Genomic DNA, 26,167 nt, shown 5'->3' with positions numbered 1-26,167 from the left:
GTACATACGGGCGGGGTCTCGAACGCCTGCTAACGCATACATACGGCCAGGGCTCTTGTACATGGCTGGTTCGGAACGGAGAAACTACGTCATCATCGTGTTCATGGGGAGACAACCGGCTGGGTCGGAACGGAATGCGTCGTTGTGTTCATCGGGAGGGCTTGGACGGAACAACCGATGGAAACGAGGCCTGGCGTAGCGCAGAACGGAGGAAACGGCCTTGTGTTCGACCGGCCACGTTCGAAACGGGATCATGTTCATTGGGAAGGGTCTGGCGTACCGCAAAATAGAGGAAACGGACCTCCTACGGTCGAAACGGGGTCATGTTGATTGGAAAGGGTGTGGCGTACCGCAAAACGGAGGAAACGGACTTGTGTTGGAGCACTACGGTCAAAACGGGGGTCCTGTTCATCGAGAGGGGTGTGGCATACCACAAAACGGGACTCCACGGGATACTGTTCATCTCCACCGTCGACCCCCTCCAGCCTCCACGGGCTACTGTTCATCCACCGTCGACCTCCTCCAGCCTCCACCTGCGACTGTTCATCCACAGGCTCCTGTTCATCCAGCCTCCACGGCGCGCTACTCCATCTGCTACTGTTCAACCAGCCCTCTCCACACGGGCTCCTGTTCAACCACCCCTTCACGGGCCACTGTTCATCCAGCCCTCCACCGTCAACTGTTCATCCGGCCCTCCACGGGGTGGTCCTATTCATCAAGCCCTCCACGGGGTCATGTTCATCTAGCCCCAATTAGCTCGATCGATCGGGGTCCTGGTCATCCAGAGGCAACACCACGGGGTCCTGTTCATCCACCTCCACCGGGAACTGTTCATCCAAACCCCCCAGCAACGCTCACTGTTCATCCAGAGGTAGCATCGATCGGCTTCAGTTAGTAGTAGTAGCGAAGGAATCGCTCGATCGGGTTCAGTTAACAGCCATCGGTCGATCGCTCGGGTTCGGTAACGCGTAGCCTGCAGTGCAATCACTCGGGTTCAGTTAGAGCCCAACGCTTCGCTTGGGTTCAGTTAGATCCCAACGCCTCACACCCACGCACGTGCGTGTATGAGAGAAACGCGCAAACCTCGTGCATCGCTCGGCCCTGACCACCCACCGTAATCGGGAACACCCCGATATTTTCCTCGCCCTCGCTTCTACCACGGTTTTTTTCCGTCATGGAAGGCCCAAAGAATGTCATGCAGCTGCGTCTCCGGCCCGCCCAGGACGAAAAGCCCATTTTCTGTCATGATTTTTTGTCATCTTCTATATCTAAATAGCTAGCCCCCACTAACATATTTCTCTCAACATGCAAGCATGCCACATCATCAAGCAACATGCATGGCAAAAGACCCACCACAACATGCATTCATGCACATGAAAATGTCCACCTCAACATGCAAACATATATTAGATATTTTACAATACATTAATCAAACACAATAAGCATATGGATTTGCAATTTTAGTTTTCGTAGTATCACTATTCACGTTTCATAGAAATCACATATCATCGAAATGTATTGCAAATATTCCCGCAACAACGTGCGGAGTATCATTTTCTTTCATGATTTTTTGTCATATAAGTAGGAGCCCACCATATCTATGATGGTACCGGGTTTTGTCACAATTATCGTCATAGAAGTGTCATAAGTATGACAGAATTTTTTTTTGGTTCAGCCCAAAATGTCACGGATGCGTCTTCTTTTTGTAGTGCACCTTTATATCTCAAAACAACTATCAAGAATCAAACTTCTCATAGTATTTAATGCACCCTATATGAAAGTTTTTATTATACCCATCTTGGATGCCTATCATATTAGGACTAATTTCATAACCAAAGCAAATTACCATGCTATTCTAAAAGACTCTTAAAATAATATAAGTGAAGCATGAGAGATCAATAATTTCTATAAAATAAAACCACCACCGTGCTCTAAAAAGATATAAGTGAGGCACTAGAGCAAAATTATCTAGCTCAAAAGATATAAGTGAAGCACATAGAGTATTTTTAAAAATTCCAATTCATGCGTGTCTCTCCAAAAGGTGTGTATAGCAAGAATGATTGTGGTAAACTAAAAAGCAAAGACTCGAATTATACAAGACACTCCAAGCAAAACACATATCATGTGGTGAATAAAAATATAGCCTTAAGTAAAGTTACCGATAGATGAAGACGAAAGAGGGGATGCCTTCCGGGGCATCCGCAATCTTAGACTTTTGGTTGTCCTTGTATTTTACCTTGGGGTGCCTTGGGCATCCCCAAGCTTAGGCTCTTGCCATTCCTTGCTCAGAAATCCATCAAATCTTTACCCAAAAATTTGAAAACTTCACAACACAAAACTCAATAGAAAATCTCATGAGCTCCGTTAGTATAAAAAACAAACCACCACTTTAAGGTACTGTAATGAACTCATTATTTATTTGTATTGGTGTTAAACCTACTGTATTCCAACTTCTCTATGGTTCATACCCCCCGATACTAGCCATAGATTCATCAAAATAAGCAAACAACACATGAAAAACAGAATCTGTCAAAAACAGAACAGTCTGTAGTAATCTGTAGGTTTCGAATACTTCTGTAACTCCCAAAATCCTGAGATATTAGGACGTCCTAAATAATTTGTATATTGATCTACTGCAGTTGGAATCAGTATTTTATCGCTCTCTGGTAAAAAATGAAAATTATTCTCGTGAGCGCATACTTTCTGTTTTTTTAGCAAGATCAAATAACAATCATCCAAGCAGATCCTAAAGGCTTTACTTGGCACAAACACTAACTAAAACATAAAAAACAATCATAACAGAGGATAGATGATTTATTTATTACTAAACAGGAACAAAAAGCAAGGAACAAAAATAATATTGGGTTGCCTCCCAACAAGTGGTATCGTTTAACGCCCCTAACTAGGCATAAAAACAAGAATAGATCTAGGTATTGTCCTCTTTGGTATGCAATCCATATGTGGCTCTCATAATAGATTCATAAGGTAATTTAATTTTCTTTCTAGGAAAGTGTTCCATGCCTTTCCTTAACAAAAATTGGATCTAATATTTCCTTCTTTCATGTCAATAATTGCACCAATCGTTCTAAGGAAAGGTCTACCAAGAATAATAGGACATGTAGGATTGCAATCTATATCAAGAACAATGAAATCTACGGGCACATAATTCCTATTTTCAACAATAAGAACATCATTAATCCTTCCCATAGGTTTCTTAATGGTGGAATCCGCAAGATGCAAATTGAAAAAACAATCATCAAATTCACAGAAACCTAACACATCACACAAAGTTTTTGGAATCGTGGAAACACTAGCACCCAAATCACATAAAGCATAGCATTCATAATCTTTAATCTTAATTTTAATAGTAGGTTCCCACTCATCATAAAGTTTTCTAGGGATAGAAACTTCTAGTTCAAGCTTTTCTTTACGGGATTGCATTAAAGCATTAATGATATGTTTAGTAAAAGCTTTGTTTTGATCATAAGCATGAGGAGAATTTAGCACGGATTGCAACAAGGAAATACAATCTATCAAAGAGCAATTATCATAATTAAATTCCTTGAAATCCAAAATAGTGGGTTCATTGCTATGTAAAGTTTTGACCTCTTCAATCCCACTTTTATCAATTTTTGCATCAAGATCTAAAAACTCTGAATCATTGGGACGCCTTCTAACTAAAGTTGACTCATCTCCAATCCCATCTTTAGTAACATTCATATTGGCAAACAAAAAATTTAATAGGATACACACCAATCACTTTTAGATCTTCATCTTTATTATCCTCTAGATCTTCCGGTTTAGCTGCCATCTTATTAACTAAGGTGGCTTGCTTATCCGAAATTTGGCCTACTAAATTTTCAAGATAGGAAAACTAAGATTTCAAACCATAGAATTCCTTAGACATATCATCAAGCTCTTTATTCATGTACTCCATAAAACCTTTTTGCTCTTTAAGCTCGTTTCTGAAGAAATTATTATGCTCAAATTGCAAAGACATAAAGCTTCTAAAGTTGTTCTCAATTTCGTCCAACCTTCTAAAGTGAGGATCAACGCTTTTAGGCAAGGCCAACAAGGCAAGCAGACACACAAGAGACAAGCGAAAGAAGGCGAACGGAAAAAGGGCGAACAAAAAAGAGGCGAATAAAACGGCAAGAGGGAAGTGGGGGAGAGGAAAACGAGAGGCACATGGCAAATAATGTAATGCAAGGGATAAGAGTTTGTGATGGGTACTTGGTATGTCTTGGCTTGGCGTAGATCTCCCTGGCAACGGTGCCAGAAATCCTTCTTGCTACCTCTTGAGCATGTGTTTGTTTTCCCTTGAAGAGGAAAGGGTGATGCAGCAAAGTAGCGTAAGTATTTCCCTCAGTTTTTTAGAACCAAGGTATCAATCCAATAGGAGACTACACGCAAGTCGCCTAGTACCTACACAAATAAACAAGAACCTCGCAACCAACGCGATGAAGGGGTTGTCAATCCCTTCACGGTCACTTACGAAAGTGAGATCTGATAGAGATAATAAGATAAATATTTTTGGTATTTTTGTTGTGTAGATTGAAAAGTAAAGATTGCAAAATAAACGGCGACATAAATAGCTAGTTGACGGGAAAATAATATGATGTAAAGTAGACCCGGGGGCCATAGGTTTCACTAGTGGCTTCTCTCAAGATAGCATATATTACGGTGGGTGAATAAATTACTGCCGAGCAATTGATAGAAAAGCGCATAGTTATGATGATATCTAGGCATGATCATGAACATAGGCATCACGTCCGTGTCAAGTAGACCGAAACAATTCTGCATCTACTACTATTACTCCACACATCGACCGCTATCCAGCATGCATCTAGAGTATTAAATTCATAAGAACAGAGTAACGCATTAGGCAAGATGACATGATGTAGAGGGATAAACTCAAGCGATATGATATAAACCCCATCTTTTTATCCTCGATGGCAAGAATACAATACATGCCTTGCTGCTCCTGCTGTCACTGGAAAAGGACACCGCAAGATTGAACCCAAAGCTAAGCACTTCTCCCATTGCAAGAAAGATCAATCTAGTAGGCCAAAACCAAACTAATAATTCAAAGAGACTTGCAAAGATATCAAATCATGCTTATAATAATTTAGAGAAGAATCAAATATTTTTCATAGATAATCTTAATCATAAACCCACAATTCATCGGATCTCGGCAAACACACCGCAAAAAGAATTACATCGAATAGATCTCCAAGAACATCGAGGAGAACTTTGTATTGAGATCCAAAGAGAGAGAAGAAGCCATCTAGCTAATAACTATGGACCCGAAGGTCTGTAGTAAACTACTCACACATCATTAGAGAGGCTATGGTGTTGATGTACAAGCCCTCCGTGATCGAATCCCCCTCCGGCAGATCGCCGGAAAAGGCCCCAGATGGGATCTCATGGGTACAGAAGGTTGTGGCGGTGGAAAAGTGGTTTCGTGGCTCCCCTGGATGTTTTTAGGGTATAAGAGTATATATAGGCGAAAGAAGTAGGTCGGTGGAGCCACGAGGGGCCCACGAGGGTGGGGGCGTGACTGGCCCCCTGAGGCACGCCGCCCTACCTCGTGGCCGCCTCGTTGCTTCCTTGACCTCCACTCCAAGTCTCCTGGATTGTGTTTGTTCCAAAAAAGATCCTCGTGAAGGTTTCATTCCGTTTTAATTCCGTTTGATATTCCTTTTCTATGGAACACTGAAATAGCCAAACAACAGCAATTTGCACTGGGCCTTTGGTTAATAGGTTAGTCCCAAAAATAATATAAAAGTGCATAATAAAGCCCATTAAACATCCAAAACAGATAATATTATAGCGTGGAACAATCAAAAATTATAGATATGTTGGAGACGTATCAGCCATATCATATCACTTATATTGATTGCATGTGATGTTTATCCTTTATGCATCTTATTTTGCTTAGTACAGAGGTAGCATTATAAGATGATCTCTCACTAAATTTCAAGGTATAAGTGTTCTCCCTGAGTATGCACTATTGCTACAGTTCGTCGTGCTGAGACACCACGTGATGATCGGGTGTGATAAGCTCTACGTTCACATACAATGGGTGCAAGCTAGTTTTGCACATGCAGAATACTCGGGTTAAACTTGACGAGCCTAGCATATGCATATATGGCCTTGGAACACTGAGACCGAAAGGTCGAACGTGAATCATATAGTAGATATGATCAACATAGTGATGTTCATAATTGAAAGCTACTCCATCTCACGTGATGATCGGACATGGTTTGGTTGATATGGATCACGTGATCATTCAGATGACTAGAGGGATGTATATCTAAGTGGGAGTTCTTAAGTATGATTAATTGAACTTAAATTTATTATGAACTTAGTCCTGATAGTATTTACATATCTATGTTGTAGATCAATTGCTCGCGCATAGCTTCCCCGTTTTATTTATGATATGTTCCTAGAGAAAACTAAGTTGAAAGTTGATAGTAGCAATGATGTGTACTAGGTCCATGATCTAAGAAATATCATCATTATTGCACAGAAGAATTATGTCCTTGATGCACCGCTAGGTGACAGAACTATTGCAGGAGCAAATGCAGACGTTATGAACGTTTGACAAGCTCGGTATGATGACTACTTGATAGTTTAGTGCACCATGCTTTATAGCTTAGAATCGGGACTTCAAAAATGTTTTGAAATGCCATGGAGCATATGAGATGTTCCAAGAGTTGAAATTGGTATTTCAGACTCATGCCCGAGTCGTGAGGTATGAGACCTCTGAAAAATATTTTTGCCTACAAGATGGAGGAGAATAGCTCAACCAGTGAGCATGTGCTCAGAATGTCTGAGTACTACAATCACTTGAATCAAGTGGAAGTTAATCTTCTAGATAAGATAGTGATTGACATAGTTCTCTAGTCACTATCACCAAGTTACTGGAACTTCGTGATGAACTATAATATGCAAGGGATGACGACAACGATTCCTCGAGCTCTTCGCGATGCTGAAATCGGCGAAGGTAGAAATCAAGAAAAGAATCAAGTGTTGATGGTTGACAAGACCACTAGTTCCAAGTAAAAGGACAAGGGGAAGAAAGGGAACTTCAAGAAGAATGACAAGCAAGTTGTCACTCCCATGAAGAAGCCCAAAGCTAGACCCAAGCCTAAAATTGAGTGCTTCTACTGCAAAGGAAATGGTCACTGGAAGCGGAACTGCCCAAATACTTGGCGGATAAGAAGGATGGCAAAGTGAACAAAAGTATATATGATATACATGTTATTGATGTGTACTTTACTAGTGTTCATAGTAGCCCCTGGATATTTTATACTGGTTCAGTTGCTATGATTAGTAGCTCGAAACAGGAGTTACAAAATGAAAAAGGACTAGTTGAGGGCGAGGTGACGATATGTGTTGAAAATGATTCCAAGGTTGATAAGATCACCATCGCATAGTCCCTCTACCTTCGTGATTAGTATTGGAACTAAATAAATATTATTTGATGTTTGCGTTGAGCATAAATATGATTGGATCATGTTTATTATGACACGGTTATTCATTTAAAGTCGGAGAATAGTTGTTGTTCTGTTTACATGAATAAAACCTTCTATGGTCTTACATCCAATGTAAATGGTTTACTGAATATCGATCATAGTGATACACATAATATTGATGCCAAAAGATACAGAGTTAATAATAATAGTGCAACTTATTTTGTGGCACTGCCGTTTAGGTCATATTGGTGTAAAGCACATGAAGAAAATCCATATTGATGGGTTTTTGGAATCACTTGATTATGAATCACTTGATGCTTACGAACCATGCCTCATAGGCAAGATGACTAAAGACTCCGTTCTCCGAAACAATGGAGCGAGCCACTAACTTATTGGAAATAGTACATACTAATGTATGCGGTTCGATGAGTGTTGATGCTCGTGGCGGGTATCGTTATTTTCTGAACTTCACAGATGATTTGAGCAGATATGGGTATATCTACTTGATGAAACATAAGTCTGAAACATTTGAAAAGTTCAAAGAATTTCAGAGTGAAGTGGAAAATCATTGTAACAAGAAAATGAAGTTTCTACGATCTGATCGTGGAGGTGAATATTTGAGTTACGAGTTTGGTATTCATTTGTCGCAACTCACGCCATCCGGAACACCACAGCTTAATGGTGTGTCCGAACGTCGTAACCATACTTTATTAGATATGGTGCGATTTATGATGTCTCTTACCGATTTACCACTATCATTTTGGGGTTATGCATTAGAGACAACTGCATTCACGTTAAATAAGGCACCATCTAAATCTGTTGAGACGACACCATATGAACTGTGGTTTAGCAAGAAACCTAAGGTCTCATTTCTTAAAGTTTGGGGCTATGATGCTTATGTGAAAAAGCTTCAACCTGATAAGCTCGAACCCAAATCGGAGAAATGTGTCTTCATAGGATACCCAAAGGAAACCGTTGGGTATACCTTCTATCACATATCCAAAGGCAAGATTTTCGTTGCTAAGAATGAATCCTTTCTAGAGAATGAGTTTCTCTCGAAAGAAATGAGTGGGAATAAAGTAGAACTTGATGAGGTAATTGTACCTTCTCTCGAATTGGAAAGTAGTTCATCAGAGAAATTTGTTCCTGTGATGCCTACACCAACTAGAGAGGAAGTTAATGATGATGATCATGAAACTTCGGATCAAGTTACTACAGAACTTGGTAGGTCAACCAGAGCACGATCCGCACCAGAGTGGTACAGTAATCCTGTACTGGAAGTCATATTACTAGACCATGATGAACTTACGAACTATGAGGAAGCGATGATGAGCCCAGATTCCGCAAAATGGCTTGAGGCCATGAAATCTGAGATGGGATCCATGTACGAGAACAAAGTATGGACTTTGGTGGACTTGCCCAATGATCGGCAAGCCATAGAGAATAAATGGATATTCAAGAGGAAGACGGACGCTGATAGTAGTGTTACTATCTACAAAGCTCGAATTGTCGAAAAACAGTTTTTGACAAGTTCAAGGTGTTGACTATGATGAGATTTTCTCATTCGTAGCGATGCTTAAGTCTGTCCGAATCATGTTAGCAAATTGCCACATTTTATGAAATCTGGCAAATAGATATCAAAACTACATTCCTTAATGGATTTCTTAAAGAAGAGTTGTATATGATGCAACAAGAAGGTTTTGTCAATCCTAAAGGTGCTAACAAAATGTGCAAGCTCCAGCGATCCATCTATGGACTGGTGCAAGCATCTCGGAGTTGGAATATACGCTTTGATAAGTTGATCAAAGCATATAGTTTTATACAGACTTACGGTGAAGTCTGTATTTACAAGAAAGTGAGTGGGAGCACTACAGCCTTTCTGATAAGTATATGTGAATGACATATTGTTGATCAGAAATGATGTAGAATTTTCTGGAAAGCATAAGGAGTGTTTGAAAGGAGTTTTTTCAAAGAAAGACCTCGGTGAAGCTGCTTACATATTGGGCATCAAGATCTATAGAGATAGATCAAGACGCTTGATAAAGATTTTTCAATGGTTACATACCTTGACAAGATTTTTGAAGTAGTTCAAAATGGAACAGTCAAAGAAGGAGTTCTTGCCTATATTGCAAGGTGTAAAGTTGAGTAAGACTCAAAACACGACCACAACAGAAAATAGAAAGAGAATGAAAGTCATTCCCTATGCCTCGGCCATAGCTTCTATAAAGTATGATATGCTGTGTACCAAACCTATTGTGTACCTTGTCATGAGTTTGACAAGGGGGTACGATATTGATCCAGGAGTGGATCACTTGATAACAGTCAAAATTATCCTTAGAAGACTAAGGAGATATTTCTTGGTTATGGAGGTGATAAAGAGTTTGTCGTAAAGAGTTATGCCGATGCAAGCTTTTACACCGATCTGGATGACTCCAAGTCTCAATCTAGATACATATTGAAAGTGGGAGCAATTAGCTAGAGTAGCTCCATGCAGAGCATTGTAGACATATAAAATTTGCAAAATACATACGGCTCTGAACATGGCAGACCCGTTGACTAAACTTCTCTCACAAGCAAAACATGATCACTTTTTGGGTGTTAATCACATAGCGATGTGAACTAGATTATTGACTCTAGTAAACCCTTTGGGTATTAGTCACATGGATATGTGAACTAGTCACATAAAGATGTGAACTATTGGTGTGAAATCACATGACGATGTGAACTAGATTATCGACTCTAGTGCAAGTGGGAGACTGAAGTTAATATGCCCTAGAGGCAATAATAAAGTTGTTATTTATATTTCCTTATATCATGATAAATGTTTATTATTCATGCTAGAATTGTATTAATCGGAAACTTAGTACATGTGTGAATACATAGACAAACAGAGTGTCCCTAGTATGCATCTACTTGACTAGTTTGTTAATCAGAGATGGTTAAGTTTCCTAGCCATAGACATGTGTTGTCATTTGATGAACGGGATCACATCATTAGAGAATGATGTGATGGACAAGACCCATCCGTTAGCTTAGCACTATAATCGTTTAGTTTATTGCTATTGCTTTCTTCATGACTTATACATGTTCCTATGACTATGAGATTATGCAACTCCCGAATACCGGAGGAACACTTAGTGTGCTATCAAACGTCACAACGTAACTGGGTGATTATAAAGATGCTCTACAGGTGTCTCTGATGGTGTTTTTTGAGTCGGCATAGATCGAGATTAGGATTTTTCACTCCGATTGTCGGAGAGGTATCTTTGGGCCCTCTCGGTCATGCACATCACTATAAGCCTTGCAAGCAATGTGACTAGTGAGTTAGTTATGGGATGATGCATTATAGAACGAGTAAAGAGACTTGCCAATAACGAGATTGAACTAGGTATGATGATACCGATGATCGAATATCGGGCAAGTAACATACCGATGACAAAGGGAACAACGTATGTTGTTGTGCGGTTTGACCGATAAAGATCTTCGTAGAATATGTAGGAGCCAATATTAGCATCCAGGTTCCACTGTTGGTTATTTATCGGAGATATGTCTCGGTCATGTCTACATAGTTCTTGAACCCATAGGGTCCACACGCTTAACGTTCGATGACGATTTGCATTATGAGTTATGTGATTTGATGACTGAAGTTTGTTTGGAGTCCCGGATGAGATCACGGACATGACGAGGAGTCTCGAAGTGATCGAGACGTAAAGATCGATATATTGAAAGGCTATATTCGGACATCGGAAAGGTTCTAAGTGGTTCGGGTATTTTTCGGAGTGCCGGAGAGTTACGGGAATTCGCCGAGGGAAGTATTGGGCCTTCATGGGCCTTAGTGGAAAGGAGGGAAGGGCCACAAGGGGAGGCCACGCGCCCCCATGGGCTGGTCCGAATTGGACTAGGGAGGGGGCGGCGCCCCCCTCTTTCCTTCTCCCTCTCCTCTCCTTCTTCTCCTACATGGACTAGGGAAGGGGGAAACCTACACCTACTAGGAGTAGGAATCCCCCTTTTGGGCGCGCCCCTTGAGGTCGGCCCTCCTCCTCCCCTCCTTTTTATACGGGGAAGGGGGCACCTCATAGACACACAAGTTGATCTCTTAGTCGTGTGCGGTGCCCCCTCCACAGATTTCCACCTCGGTCATATTGTCATAGTGCTTAGGCGAAGCCCTGCGTCGGTAACTTCATCATCACCGTCACCACGCCGTCGTGCTGACGAAACTCTCCCTCGACCTCAGCTAGATCTAGAGTTCAAGGGACGTCACCGAGCTGAACGTGTGCAGATCGCAGAGGTTCCGTGTGTTCCGTACTTGATCGGTTGAATCGCGAAGACGTTCGACTACATCAACCGCGTTACTTAACGCTTCCGCTTTCGGTCTACGAGGGTACGTAGACATACTCTCCCCTCTCGTTGCTATGCCTTTCCTAGATAGATCTTGTGTGATCGTAGGATTTTTTTTGAAATACTGCATTCCCCAACATATGCAAAGTATGCCTAACAATAAATGGAAACTTATTGCATGCATTGATCCATTGCTCGCTTGCCAAGCTGAAGTTTGGTTTGATTTTTCTTTACTAATACTTCATCTAGATCCACGGTCACAAGATATTTTATGTGATAGGCGTTTTTCACAGAACATGAACGAACTAAGGTTATCTCTGTTACGTGATTAATGGAATAAATGCACACATTAGGAAGACCGTCCTGGTCCGGTGTACTCTGTCAAGCACGCCGGGGACGGATCTGCCTATACTGATATCCCTTGCCCTTTGATTTGTTCTGTTGTGTTATGGGTGGCACCCTTCGAAATAAGTCTGGATATAATTTGACTCTGATGCGGAATTAGCATTGAAATAAATAAGGATGGTGCTAGTGGTGTTTCTCGCTCGCCAGCAAACCCTACTTGGTGTGTGGTGCAAGCCCCTTGATGTGATATTTGATTCGATGATTGTTGAGACACTAGCCATGCGTGATGGATTGATTTTTGCAAAGCTCAAGGGCTCCACACATGTCATAGTGGAGACTAATTGCTTGAGGGTGGTGAACCTCTGGACCACTTGCCACGACCCTCGTTTGGTTGTGGCATCGATATTGTTAGAAATTGGAGACCTGGCCACATCGTTTTCTACTATGGTTGTTCAGCATGTACATATCTTAGCTAATCTTCCGGCTCATCTTTGCACAAAGCGTGCTTGCTCGCCGATGATCACCAAGAGTTAGCTCGACTCTGAACGCCCCATTCTTCCTGGTTAGCAGTTTATTAGTTGATTGTTCTAGGAATTCATTTATTGAATAAAGCTCTCAACACGCAACACTTTTGTTAAGAGAGGGAGGCTAATGGTATTTCCAAACCCTAGCCACCTCCCATTTCCTTCCCTTCTTGCCGTCGTCGGTCAAAGTCCCCTAGCACCGACAGTGGCAGGCAACTCAGGTTCAAGGGCGGGTTGTTGGTGGAAGTTCTGAAGGTCTTGGAGGGCTGATGCAGTTGGAGAAGGAGATTAGTGCTCGAGTGGAGGTCTTCGTCGGGTGGTGTTTGGCGGCAACGTTTGTGAATCCGACAACGGCTGGACAACTGCAGCGTAGTAAGCTTCTACAGCAGCCCGATCTGCCTCGGCCACCGGAAAAGATGATGTTTGCGGATGGTCCTAGGCGGCAGCGAGTTCTATCTTAGATCCGCACTTGGTGTACACCGTCGTGGGAATTTTTTCTCAGGTGTTCTTTAGGCTATCTTCGTATTTGGTTAGGGACGGCATGGCGACAGCGCTTTACCAGTATAGAAATAATGTTTCCCTTCGCCTATCCCTGTTTCGTTCGTGTGCTTATCATCAGTAGAGAGTGCGTGTTTTTGTGTTTCCGGATGGATTCATCTGACTTCGGCCGGCTTTCATGGTCTTTAGAGTTTCTACACGCCCTTATCGGCATTCTCTTGTCTCAGGCAACAATTTGCTTTATAGATGACGGTCGTCGATATCCCTCGGACACTGCTTCTACAAAGCTCCTGAGTTTTAAGAATTTGCTCCGTCAAAGCGGAGGCCCAGAGACGATATCGGGCTTTGCTCATAGTGCGCCACCATCCACCAAGGAAGGATACTCTGGCACCTTTAGGCCATGTACATTGCAGGTGAATAAATAACAGTTTCTTGGCTCCCGGACACTTGGCTAGGTGCCTCGAAAAGGCAACAAAAGCCAAAGTTTGCTTCCGGTGCTAACAGGTGCTTCAGGTTTCCAGTAGTAATCTTGCGTGTACTAATCCATCCTAAGCATTCATACGAAGGCACTGCCCATTGTAGGTGTCAATTCTTTCTAGGAAGCAAAGTCTATTCTCTCTCCTTAAGCAGCTTGCATAAGCATTTCCCATTGTATAAGGCCTTTTAAGATTTTGATTGTAATTTTACCTTTTCTTGTATGTGTTTATTTGTAAGGTCACGTTATTCTTAATATATGACCTTAGGACTTTTCATGGGGGGGGGGGGGGGGGGGGGGGGGAATCTCTCAAAGTTTTCCAAAAAGAAAAATTCATACCCCACACCTTCCAAAAAAATTGGCACGACATGTGTGTTCTCCTTAAAACGAGCATCCTCACTGTTTTGCTTATATTTTCAAACAACCCTATAAAAATTTAGGACGTCGATATTCACCACACGTGTGGTATAGTTGACATGAGTCCACACACAGTATATGGTATGAGCAGGAGGTAGCCCACACGGGCTATGTGTGGGTGGACGTTAGAATTGCCCACATGTGTGGGTGCGGCTACTTTGTGCCACACACCCAGCAAATACTATTCATCTTCATCTCGTGCGTGTGGCACGAAGAAAAAAGCCCACACGTCCTGGCGCAACTACGTTAGGTACCCGCGGGATGACGATTTAGTTGCCATCCTGATTGGCAGATGTAGTTATCCGGAAATGACAAGTGTAGTTGTAAAAGCATGGCAACTCTATCTGTTTAGGTTAACTATAGTTGCCATGTCTAATTATGTTAGTTGCCGCGTGTAATCAAACTGTAGTTGCCGTGTGTGATTAACTACTTGCCACATATAGTCAAACAGTAGTTGACATGCGTGTTTACCTTGCCACGTGTGGTCCAATCATAGTTGTATGGTTAATCACAGTTGCCATGTGTGTTTATCTAGTTGCCACGTTCGCGTAGCTGCAGTTGCCATACACAACGTAGGAGTGCCGTGTGGGCCAAAAACAATTCACCCACACGCGCATGGACTAGGTGGTGGTTGTGTGAGCAGAAACTAGTTCGTCCACACAGCCCAGCTGTCAAACAGCGTGATGCGGGCGTGTTGGCAAACTCTCTAACGCCCACACACCAAACCCGTCCTACGTGGCATGCAAATTCTGTCTCAATGTGTCAAGATTCATGCAAACTGTATTGGATGATGATCCACGCGTGTGGACGAGTTGCAAACTGCCGCATGTGTGGGCGTTAGTGTTTGCGAAAATTTATCATTGTGTTCCACACACACGAGCGCCCCCTAAAACACGGTCAACCACGCCACCCAGACCCAGGAAGGATCCAAAGCTGCTGCCGCAGCCGGCAGCGGCGGCCGCGATCCGAGGCTTTCCCTTTCCCACACCGGCAGCGGGTCCTACCACTTTCTCCGGCGACAGGCTCCATCTCCACGGCCGGCCGGGCCGCGCCCATCAGCCCATGTGGTCCCCTCACAGCGAGCGAGCGAGAAGCGCCACCATCATTCGAAACTGACTAATTTACTCAGCAACGTTAATGTGGCTGGCAGTTACCCTTCTCCCGTGGCGTCCAGCTCATCAACACCCGGAACTCGAACGAAAACCCCCCGTCCGCCCAGGGGCACCACCGTAAACTCGCCGCCGAAAACCCCCACGCCCCGATGCCTTCTTGGGCTTTAGCGCTCCCCGAGTTCCCGTAACCTCCCGTGCTCCCTCCCTCCCGCCCCGGCCTCATCTCCATCCCTGCCGTGCCAAGGTCCGGCGCTGCGTCTCGGGGGCGTCGAGGTGGTCGGATCTCCGGTGAACCTCGGTAAATCCCCGCGGCTGCCCGAATCCCTTGTATCGTTTCCTCCTTTCCCGCACCGTACGTGACGCTGCTTGTCCTTGTCGCGGTGAGCGGAGCGGCGACTAGGAGGGGACTGGGCGCTGCCTCGTTCCCGTCGCCGGAGGATCTAGTCCTGTAGCCGCCGCGGAATTTTCGTTCCTCTCCGTCTTCCTTTTCCGCCAGCGGGAGATCGACCCGTACACCGCTGCTTGTTTTACAGTGTCTGCTCTGCTCCGTGAAGAGCTGAAGACGCAATTGATCCCGTGCTTCCTTTGACTGACCCCGCTGTGATGCCGTTCGTCGCGTCATGCCATGCCTTCAGTCTACTTGGATCCAACGCGGACAAAATTATGTCGAATTTACTCGTGCTTTCCGTTGAGAGTACAGAGAACGCAAGTTAGCCCAGTTGTTTCAAGTTACATCTATTGTATCTTGGGCAGACAGTTTCGCCCTCGTGCTCCTCAGTGGGACTGTTCACATGGCGATAGCCCCCTTGATGCCATATCGCTCTCACGTGTCTATTATCTAGCTGTGTCCCCGCCATGTTTCGTGTATCCCGGATCTTCGTCAATAATGTCGAATTCATTGAGCAGTGTTCCTGATGGCCTGTTACCTTGAATAATAATGTCGACAGGAGCATTTTTGGTTGCACGTTTGCGACTTCTTGCCTGAATCCCGAAGTTTTAGATCAACGTGGGGTTCAATGTTTGCTGTCCATTCTTATTGTCTGCCTGAGATCGTTCCCAGTTCACTGAATCAAGTTGCCCGACCTCCCTATCAGGCAGGCTCACATAGCTGTAGCTGCCATGTCCTTTGCAGTTGGACATTTGACACCCAAGTGCCAGCCATATTATTCTCTCAATAGGATTCTCTTCTCGGATAATTGGTAGCTACGAGATCTGATCAACGTCCCTGTCGGTCTGTTTCTTAAATATTTGCCCGGTTTACATGCTATACTCATCGTTTTGGTCTTAAGGAAGCTGGCATTATGGATTGTTGCTAATGTTTCCTTGTGATAGCATGCATGCATGTATTCATTCATTTTTGAATTGCTTACTGAAGAGTGGACGTTTTCCTCTCCAGAAAAAAATGTCACTGTCTTTCATTCCATGTCACTGTTCTTTAGATAGCTAATCATTGTCAGTCATGGGCTTCCCACAGCTCTGGTCCCCCGGGGTTTCTCATCCTATTTATCTACTCTTCCTGCCATACACTCGTAACTAGGATATAAGTTTTGCTCATTTGAGAAGGATTGATATTTCCTTGATCTTCTTATATAGTGTGTGAAAGACTTACACTGTTGGCCAGATCATTGCATATCCCCTAGCTAATCTTTCCCTTGCACAGGCAAGTCATTCAATCGGCGTTGAAGTACAGTCCTGAGCTTGTTTTGCCAGCAACTTTATGTATCTGCATTTTGTTTAACTCACCCTTTGATCCTGTGTTACATTGCTATGAATTCTGAGACAATTGCTTTGTGGTTTCTGTAGTAAACTGTCTTACTGATTTGTGTTTAGTTATTTTAAGTACTTCACTTTTGTTGTGTGTATCTTGTTCTCCCTTCTCACTTGTATATCCATTTGAATCATTGTCAGGTCTGCATAACAGAAAGGATTTTCTTATATTCTGGTGAAGATGAAAGGAACTCAAGGGTCACAGTTAAGGAAATCCCGTTCATGGTGGTGGGATAGCCACATTAGTCCAGAAAACTCCAAGTGGCTCTCAGAGAACTTACAAGGTAATGAATAATGTTTCTCAGACGTTCTGTTCTTGTCTTACATACCGGAATTAGATACTTTGTTTGATTTAAATTTGGATACATTGTTGTTTGCTAGACAATAGTGATGTGCAGGCCTTCATTCATGTATGATTCCAGTCTTTTCTAGTCTAACAAGCTATGCGATGTTGTTTTCTGAATATAACCTTTCTTCTAACTGAACAGAGATGGAGATGCAAGTGAAAGAGACGCTGGGACTTGTTGAGGAGGAAGGTGAATCCTCTGCAGAAAAGGCTGAGGTGTATTGGCAAGAACGACCTGTGCTTGTTGCCCACATCAAAAAATTCTATCGCATGTATCGCACCCTTGCTGAGCGGTACGACAATGTAACTGGAGAACTGCGCAAAAATATCCCATCATCACTGCAGCCACATGGCTCTTTTGGTGCCCCTGAATCAGATTCTGAGACACAGTCTCCTCCATCTGCAGAGCAAAAGCCAAAAACTCGATCAGATTGCTTTGATGTGTCCATTGGCTCTGGTGTGAGCTCTGACGTATCCAAGAAGGGGAGTGATGGGTCTTCATCGTCTTCAGAGTCTGAGTCAGAGCTTGATGAAAGCAAAGAGGAAAATGGCAACAGCATGTTTTATGCCTTGAGCCAAAGAATTATTGAGCTTGAAGTTGAGCTTCATGAAGCAAGGGGGAAACTTGATGCTTTGGGGGAAAAGAATACCATCTCAGAAGTGTCTGAACATGACGAAAAACTGCGGGAGGATCTTGAAGAAGTCAACAGTGAGAAGGAAGCATTGGAAGCTGCGCTGTTGGCGAACAAAAATGAGACTGATGGGCTGAAGGAAGCAATGGCCTCAGCAGCTAAGCAGTTTGAAATTGAATTAGCGCATCGTGATCTTGAAGTTGATAAGTGCAAGCAGGAGCTTGGAGAACTTTCAGCGAAGTATCTGCATGATAAATCTGCTCTTGAGGCTGAGATTGGAATGCTCCAAGGAGTTATCACAAATTTTGAAGGTGAGCTAGCAAAACTGTCACAGGAGAAGTTGCAGCTCGGGTCTCGGATTGAAGAGCTAGAAGAGGCAGCATGCTGCTTAGATTATTCAGCTTCCGAGGTGGTGAAGCTGCAAGAGGCAATGAAGAATACAAAAGCAGAACTGGAGGAAGTTTTACTGGAGAAAGGAGAAACCATCAAGAACCTAGAAGCACAGCTAGAAACTGCCTCACAAGAGAAATCAATACTCCAGGACAGTATTAAGGAGCTGGAGAGGGTGGTGTGTGATTCTGAGGAAAAACATTCACTGGAGAAATCTGATCTTAGCGCTGAACTTTCAACACTATCAGAAGCCAATGCCTCTCTCGAAGGCAAGCTGGCATCCATGGAAGCAGAGCTTAAGCAAGCTTATGCTGACATGGCAGAAGAACAAATGAACAGCGAGAAACATATTTCTGAGCTGAATCAAGACCTTGCCAATCTTACAAGCAAGCTTGAACTGATATTATCAGAGAAAGACACAGTTGATAACAAGCTGGCCACTCTACTAACTGACATCACAGCACGTGATGTAAAGATGAAACAGATGGATGGCCACCTTAGTCAGCTTCAACTTGAGCATGCCAAGATATCAGCAGAGTCCGCTATTGTGCATGAGTCCCTGTCGGAGCTGCGTGCTCGGGTTTCTGAGCTCGAGGAACTTGTGGAGAAGCAGAACCTCGCGATCTCTGAGGGCGCCGAGGGGAAGCGTGAGGCGATTAGGCAGCTGTGCTTCACCCTTGAGCATTACCGCAGCGGGTACCAGCAGCTGCGTGAGATGCTGCAGCAGGGCCACAGGAGACCACCGATGCTGATGGCAGCCTGACCAAGTGTGTCCTTGTTCCCAATATCCTTTTGTGCTTACGAATTGGGTTCTGTAGCTTTTTCAATTGAGAAGAACTCTGTTATTTCTGTGCAACTACAATGTAATGTGAGGATCATGTCAGTCATGGCTCGCGGAAAAAAAGCAATCATGTCCGTGGTCGTTTGCTCTTGTTACTTCTGTTACATTCTTGTCATATATTCAAGATGGTGAATTCTGTGTTTTGGTCTTTGATGATGAAACGGCGATGTTAGTTCGCCGACCTATGGCAGGTCCGAGTCAGTCTTGTATCTTTGAATCAAAGTTGAGTTTGTCAAGATACGTGAATTTTACTGCGTATGTGTTAGAGTATGTAATGGGCCTAATGGGCCCGTTAGTCCTAGGGTTAATTAGAGATAAGAGTCACTTGCTTAGGGATCAAGTAAGCCTTGCTTGAGAGTTAAGTAAACCTCTCTATATAAAGAGAAGAGATGTATCAATCTAATCAAGCAAGAATTAAGAAGGAAATCCCTTCCCTCTTGCCCGGCCGTGGGCAAAAAGGCCCCAGGCCGGCCCTCTCGCGCCCTCCTTCTAGCAGCGCCATAACAATTTGGTATCAGGTAGCTCAGTCCTGATCATGTCTTCGTCGCCTCCCACCCCGTCGCTTCCGCTGCCGGCTGTCACCACCGCGCCGCTGGCCATCTACACCGCGTCGCTGCCCTCCCCGTCCGCGCCGCTGGTCGCCGCCACCGCCCAGATGTCGGCGCCCTCCACCGCATCACCGTCCGCCGTCTACACCCCGGAGGAGATCACCGGGGTCCTCAATGACCTCGTCACAGCCGTCCAGGGGATCCGGCTATACCTGGCCAGCCCCTACGGGCCGCCGCCGCCCCTGCCGCTGACCGCCACCGCCGGGCTGCCGGCCCTGCCGTGGTACTCGCCGCATCCAGGGGCCTCGGCGGCATTCGCTGGGACGCTACTGTCCCAGCTGCAGCTGTCGCCCACCGCCGCCCCGCAGTGGCCGGGGCCGGCTCCTGCCGCGCCTCCAGCGCCCATCGCCGCCCCCGCGCCGCCGTGGTTGCCGTGGCAGCCACCACACCAGGTGGCCTTCGCCGCGCTCGCCGGGCCACTGCAGCTGCCATCCATCGCCACCACCGCCCAGCCCTGGCTGCACTGGCAGCCGCCGCGCCCGGCGCTCCGCCGCAGCAGCCGCTGCCGCTGCCCGGTGCGCCACCGCCGCAGCCGCTGCAGCAGCCACCGCCGGTTAGCTCCGGCCCCGCATCGACCGTGCTGGCGGGAGTCCCGCTCCACCAAGTCCAGTCCCCGCCGTCGCCGTCACCGCTTCCGTCTTGGATCGCTACCCGCCACGTGTCGGCGGCGGTGAGGCTGCAGGCTACTGCGCGCGGCCTCCTAGCGCGTCGGCGTGTGCGGGAGATGCGTGGTCTGCAGCTGCCGCTCCTCCAGGTTGCCCTTCGCTGCGCAAAGGACCTCGATCTCATCCGCTGCGCCGGGGATCTTGGGCATGCGGTTTCCCCCACGGGCAGCGGGCATGATGTTTTCCCCACGGGCAGCGACCTCCAAGTCTGCGACATTGGCGGTTGGGGGGGCGCACCCCTCCTCGTCATTCTCCATCGCAAGCCCCCCACTCTTCCCTGTGCGGTGCAGACCAACAGCCGTCCGGCAGGAAGAAGGCATGGTGTCACCGACAACAGCGCACCACGTAGCACCACTGCATTCCGTCACCGGGCGCCGCAAGGGCGCCTCTGCTGGTCACTCTTGCGACCACTTTCAGGTGGTCCTACACATGCACTCCTTTTGTCCAGATGGTGTCCATGGGATCCAGGTGGTTGTACACGTGCATGTCCGACGTGCGGATGGTGTCGACTTTTTGTTAAGGGGTCCAAAATAAAGCGTCCTAGTCCATTTCAGGTTGAGAATAATAAAACAAGCCGAGATGTAAAAGGCTTGTTTTTAGGTGTTAGGTTTGGGTTGCGTCGAGTCGTGGTTATAAGTTGGTTAGGCTGCAGCTTGAGGACAAGCTGCATGTCCAGGTGGGGTGTAGTGTTAGAGTACGTAATGGGCCTAATGGGCCCGTTAGTCTTAGGGTTAATTAGAGATAAGAGTCGCTTGCTTAGGGGTCAAGTAAGCCTTGCTTGGGAGTCAAGTAAACCTCTCTATATAAAAAGGGGAGATGTATCAATCTAATCAAGCAAGAATTAAGAAGGAAATCCCTTCCTTCTTGCCCGGCCGTGGGCAAAAAGGCCCCCGGCCGGCCCTCTCGCGCCCTCCTTCTAGCAGCGCCATAACAGTATGTCTCGAGAAAGTATTATGATTCAGATGTGATGAGGAAGCTGCAGGAAGAAATTCATCATTCGTGATCTCACTGAGTTGGAGGCAGATGCTGAAGCCAGACCCGGTACAGGCGAGGTCTATAGCATCTTTCATTCGTGGATTCCTAGCAGAGGTGAACTGTTTCTACAAAATTGCTGCAAATTCCTATGAAGTTCACGCCAAAAAGGCCATTGACTAATTTCTATCCATTTCTGTAAGTTTTTTCTTGATCAAGTCTGAAGCCATTGATTCTGTGAATATACTGAAGTGCTTTTCTGAAAAAACATCAGAACATTCCGCTTTTGTTCATGCCTCATCATTTTTCTTGTCATATTTTCCCGATCAATTGCCTACTCAGCCAACCCGGGCCGAAATCCCGGGCTTCGAGTCCAGGGTGTGTGGCCCGGCCCTTGCCGGCTTGCCCAGCCCAAAATACTGTCAGGTAAGCATAATAATCAATGCAACAAACAAAGCAAAGGACTAACCAACAAACACATTGAGATAAGATGCTGACATTGTGTGGGCATCCATCACATTGTTCTTTTGATTTAACAAGCCTGGCTTTGCTTTCCAGCCAGCCAGCCTGGAAAATACGCCAAAGTCGCTTTCCCTTTCATAACTGGCTTGCTTAATCTGCTCTCCATATTTCCTTTGACATGCACCAAAGTTGCATTTCTGTACCGTGGTTGCCCATGGAGGTCTGCCCATTTATCACATGAAACTTTGTTTGGATGCTACGTACTACTAGTAGAAATTATACCCTACAGCGCAGGACTATGCCAGGAACTGCACAGTTAGGTGTGCCTGTCCTCTTCCTGAAGTAAAGTGCTTGTGGTTCTGTTTCTGGTAGTACCAACTTGCATGCCAAGACACACAAGAAACTGACTAACTAGTCCGTGATGTGGTCCGTTGCCTAGATGCTGCCAGCCACGGACAATTTGTCATGCATGCGCCATTGTTGCTTGACAAAATGAAATAAAATAAATGAAGGCATTTCAGATCTAGTAACTCAGAAGTGTCGGTTTCCCATTGAGGGTCTCTTTTGTTTCAAGAAATGGTATAAAGATTCTAGAGGATCCTATTTCTTAGTATGTTTCTTTCCCATAGAGAGCTTGTTTGATTCATATGATTCAAACCTACTCCCTCCGTCATTTAAAGAGTGTACTTTCCACTTTGTTGGAGGGTCAAACTATGTCAAAGTTTGACCGAGTTTATGCAAAATATATCAATGTTTGTGAAACCAAATAGGAGTATGATGAAAATATATTTTATCATGAATCTAATGCTACTAATTTGATGGCATAAATGTTGATGTACTATTGTATAAATACAGTCAAACATAAAAAAGATTGGCTTTTCAACAAAGTTGGAAATACACTCTTTCAAGCATGGAAGGAGTATGGATGATTTTCATGTGGACTACTTTTCGTGTCTGGGTTTATTAGGCCTCCTCATATTTCGAGTCAAACTTTGACCATCTATATAACTAACAACATACTATGGTTCTTGCGTTCTTTTAAAACCTTGCAAACCAAAGAAGCCTCGAGCAAACCGTTTCCCGGCACTTAGAAGTTGAGATGGCTTGTGTTAAGAGCGAGACAAGAATTCTACTCGCAATTTTCCTAGGTCGTTGATGGTGTTTGCCGCAGTTTTTGTTTTCCTTTTTCCACTCTCACTTCCTTTTGGCCCCACTCCCTCGATATATAGCATGTTGTTCTCCTGCATGGCTCAAGAAAATGGGGCGAATTGGATTCAGAAAGTAGAAAACTTGTTTTCCTTGAATCAGCAGTCTAACTCAAATATCATCACTGGAATAAGTTTGTGAACAAAGGAAAAGTTGAAGGGAGACATAGAATTAGAATTAGCCTGCAAGTCTTATTGTTCTCCGAAAATTTGCTTGCTGCGCATGGAGGCAGGCCTTTCGCCTAGTTGGAGAGGGTATCATCAACTACCAAAAGCTAGCCAGGGGCCTAGGCTTATGAGAAGAGATTTCACACTACCAAACCCATTCCTTTCTTGACAAGCCAAAACCCTAATTGGCCGAATGAAACCAACCGCTAAACAGCACAAGTAGTAAAGCAAAGGAATCGATTTGAAAAAAAAGATTCCTGCCCCTTTTAATTTGGTGACGATGCCGGTGATGATAGTACTTGATCATTGGTTAGTGCTTTCTGATGTGGTCTCCAGGTAGTGAAATGAGGCACATGATCGGCTCCGGTAGTGTAACCGAGTACTAAACCCTAGTATATAAAAGAAAGGTTAACACTGGATCCGTGCCCATGTCTCGTAACTCTCATGGAAGCCTCTTTAAGACCACACTCCTCGCAACAGAAACCCATGTTGTACCATTTCATCAGTGTATACTGAAATTGGATTCAGTAGAGTCGACCACCTTGGCCATCATGGCTCGAAACCTGTGCGCTCACTCTCTTTGTGCGTTTTTCGAGTGCTTGTGAGTCACCACTTCCTTCGCCAAAGGATTCTCGGAAGTAACCGCGGGGTCTAAATACGACGTATTTCAACCGCTTTGCATTGTCATACTTTGAATCCGGAAGCTTCTGAGTGATATGTGAACGTCTACGCAAAAATTGTCGACAACGATGATGTTTTTCTTCAGTGCGCGCGGCACTTGGCGTATCGCCGTGCACTACAGTATTTTGACCCTGCAAGCTTTCTGAGTGGCATAACCATGCAAAAGAAGAAAAAAAAGCTTCTGAGTGGCATATGCCCACCCAAAAATGAAGTTCATCCGTCCTAGCTCCAAAAGTGATGGCCACCCAGCGTGACTTTTCTCTCTTACTGTCGTCGTTTGCTCACGGTTGGGCAAAGTGCCAGGGTCAACTAACCCACATGATCTGTTGATTTCTTCTAGCTGGCTGTTCCCTGCCTTCCTCCCACCCATACCCATGCATATGCATGAGTTTTTTCTCCTTTTGAAGGAATATGCTGAGGAGTTTATTTTTTTGAGAGAGAAATATGCTGAGGAGTTGGGAACAAGAGAAAGAGAAAGAGAAAAACCAAGTGAGCTAACCAACCGGGGTACCTGCCTAACTTTTTGTTGGCTTGTGTTCCACCATAATTAGACCCAACTTTCAAGCAACAGCTCTGGTCAAACTCCCACCATTAGTCTCTAGTTACTTTACATATGACTATTTCTATTTGCTGCTATATAAAACATATGCAAAACAAAGTTATAGTACAAGATGAACAGACATAGTTTTTATAGAAGAGAAAATATCACTAGAATACATATCGTATATCGGAACTATTCCAAAACCACATAATTACTTTTGATGTATATCAGTTTGCGGTATGCAATTTACGCAAAAATGTGCTAAAACCCACCCGCCCTGTCTGGTCATCGTATCAAACACACAAGCATATCTAGAAGGCACATAATAACTCACTAATATCCCGTGGCGTGTGACCAGGTCTTTGTTAGACGAAATTATGCTACCCAATCTAACCGAAGGAACTACATTTGTATCTTTTATAACTAAATCGCTAGGTCTCACTAACGGATTTAACTTAAACATGCAATCGGGCCAACTCAGAAAGCAACATGCAGGGAAAAAGGTCGACCTCAACAAGCACACATGCTTAGAAAAAGGGTCAACCTTAACATGTAAACATGCATCAGAATTTTCATTCTGTTATGCTAATAATATTTTACAACCATACCATAATAAAACACAACAAATCATATGTATTCTCAGTTTTTGCGTTTCATACAATCAAATATCGTTGAGTTAAATTACAAAATATCCCAGCAACAATGTACAAGTATCAACTACTGCATACTAAAGTAGTTTACAAAAGCAAATTCAAGTTAGAAGTGTAGTTTCGTCAAATAGCAACTCAAAAGCAAATTTTTTTGATAATGTTGACACAAGAGTGTTTTATTGGTAATAGTAAATGTGTACGTGCAATGCACGTTGATATTAAGTAATATATTAATTACAAGTTAATATTAGGTAGCATATTATTTGCATATTAAGTATGCGATTAGCATTGGCATTAATATTTGATATGATACTAATTGCACACTAAACGTGTTGAACGCTCGCCATTTGAGCAACCTGAGTTGTTGGATTGACCTGATTTGACGGTCGGGATTTGTTGGACCTGACTCTTTGGGTCTTTTTATATTGGTATAGATATAGATATAGATATAGATATAGATGACAAGTCTCACACGTTTAATTGGAGTATTAGACAAAAAAATACCACAATCATTCAAATAAAGGGTAATTACGAATGTGATGTAACCTAGTACTCCCTTCTTTCTAGTTTAGCATAGTCTAATTGAGCGTTGGGCCACTTATTAATCACCCCCTCATTCATGCATCAGTTGATTTCCATTAAAATCAAATTGAGAACCAAAGTTAGATAGAAATTAATGCTTATTTCTAAGGCCTTGGACAAAAGGTGCTTAGAAAAATAAAATGATTATTTTAGCATCAATGCTTACCTCTATAGGAGGGATACCTAATTAAGCCCATACTTTTTACAAATAAGCACAAGTGCTTAGAGGAAAGCTAGTTTATTTCTCTAGGTGCCTCCTCTAAGCACCTTGCATTGTTCAAGGCCTAAAGTGAGCAAGCAAGTAAACAATGAGTGAGAGTTCTTGGGGTCCTACAAACTTGAAATTCCAAATTTTGAGATGAGCCCAATAAACTATAAAGGAAAGATTACTCCATTTCTCGTTTATAAGGCACACACACATATTTCTAGATCATCCGCTAAAAATTAAGACATTGGTAACTTTTTTGA

General features: G+C 44.1%; 1 protein-coding gene across 2 annotated transcripts; it reads left to right on the top strand.

Annotated features, from left to right (window-relative positions):
• The first annotated feature begins 15,286 nt into the window (after positions 1–15,286).
• Positions 15,287–19,318, top strand: LOC125555252 (protein NETWORKED 4B-like). Of its 2 annotated transcripts, none has more exons than XM_048718354.1 (3): positions 15,287–15,487; positions 17,098–17,240; positions 17,445–19,318. In XM_048718354.1, exons 2-3 carry the CDS (start codon positions 17,138–17,140, stop codon positions 19,085–19,087), a joined length of 1,746 nt encoding a protein of 581 aa, XP_048574311.1. In that variant the 5' UTR covers positions 15,287–15,487; positions 17,098–17,137; the 3' UTR covers positions 19,088–19,318. The 2 variants fall into 2 exon arrangements, with proteins under 2 accessions (XP_048574311.1, XP_048574312.1); XM_048718355.1 differs by lacking the exon at positions 15,287–15,487 and adding an exon at positions 16,710–16,849.
• Positions 19,319–26,167: the final 6,849 nt, after the last annotated feature.

Source organism: Triticum urartu, chromosome 1, assembly GCF_003073215.2.
Source record: "Triticum urartu cultivar G1812 chromosome 1, Tu2.1, whole genome shotgun sequence".
NCBI lineage: Eukaryota > Viridiplantae > Streptophyta > Magnoliopsida > Poales > Poaceae > Triticum > Triticum urartu.
Note: the sequence above shows the minus strand (reverse complement) of the source record. Positions and strands in the feature narration are given on the sequence as shown.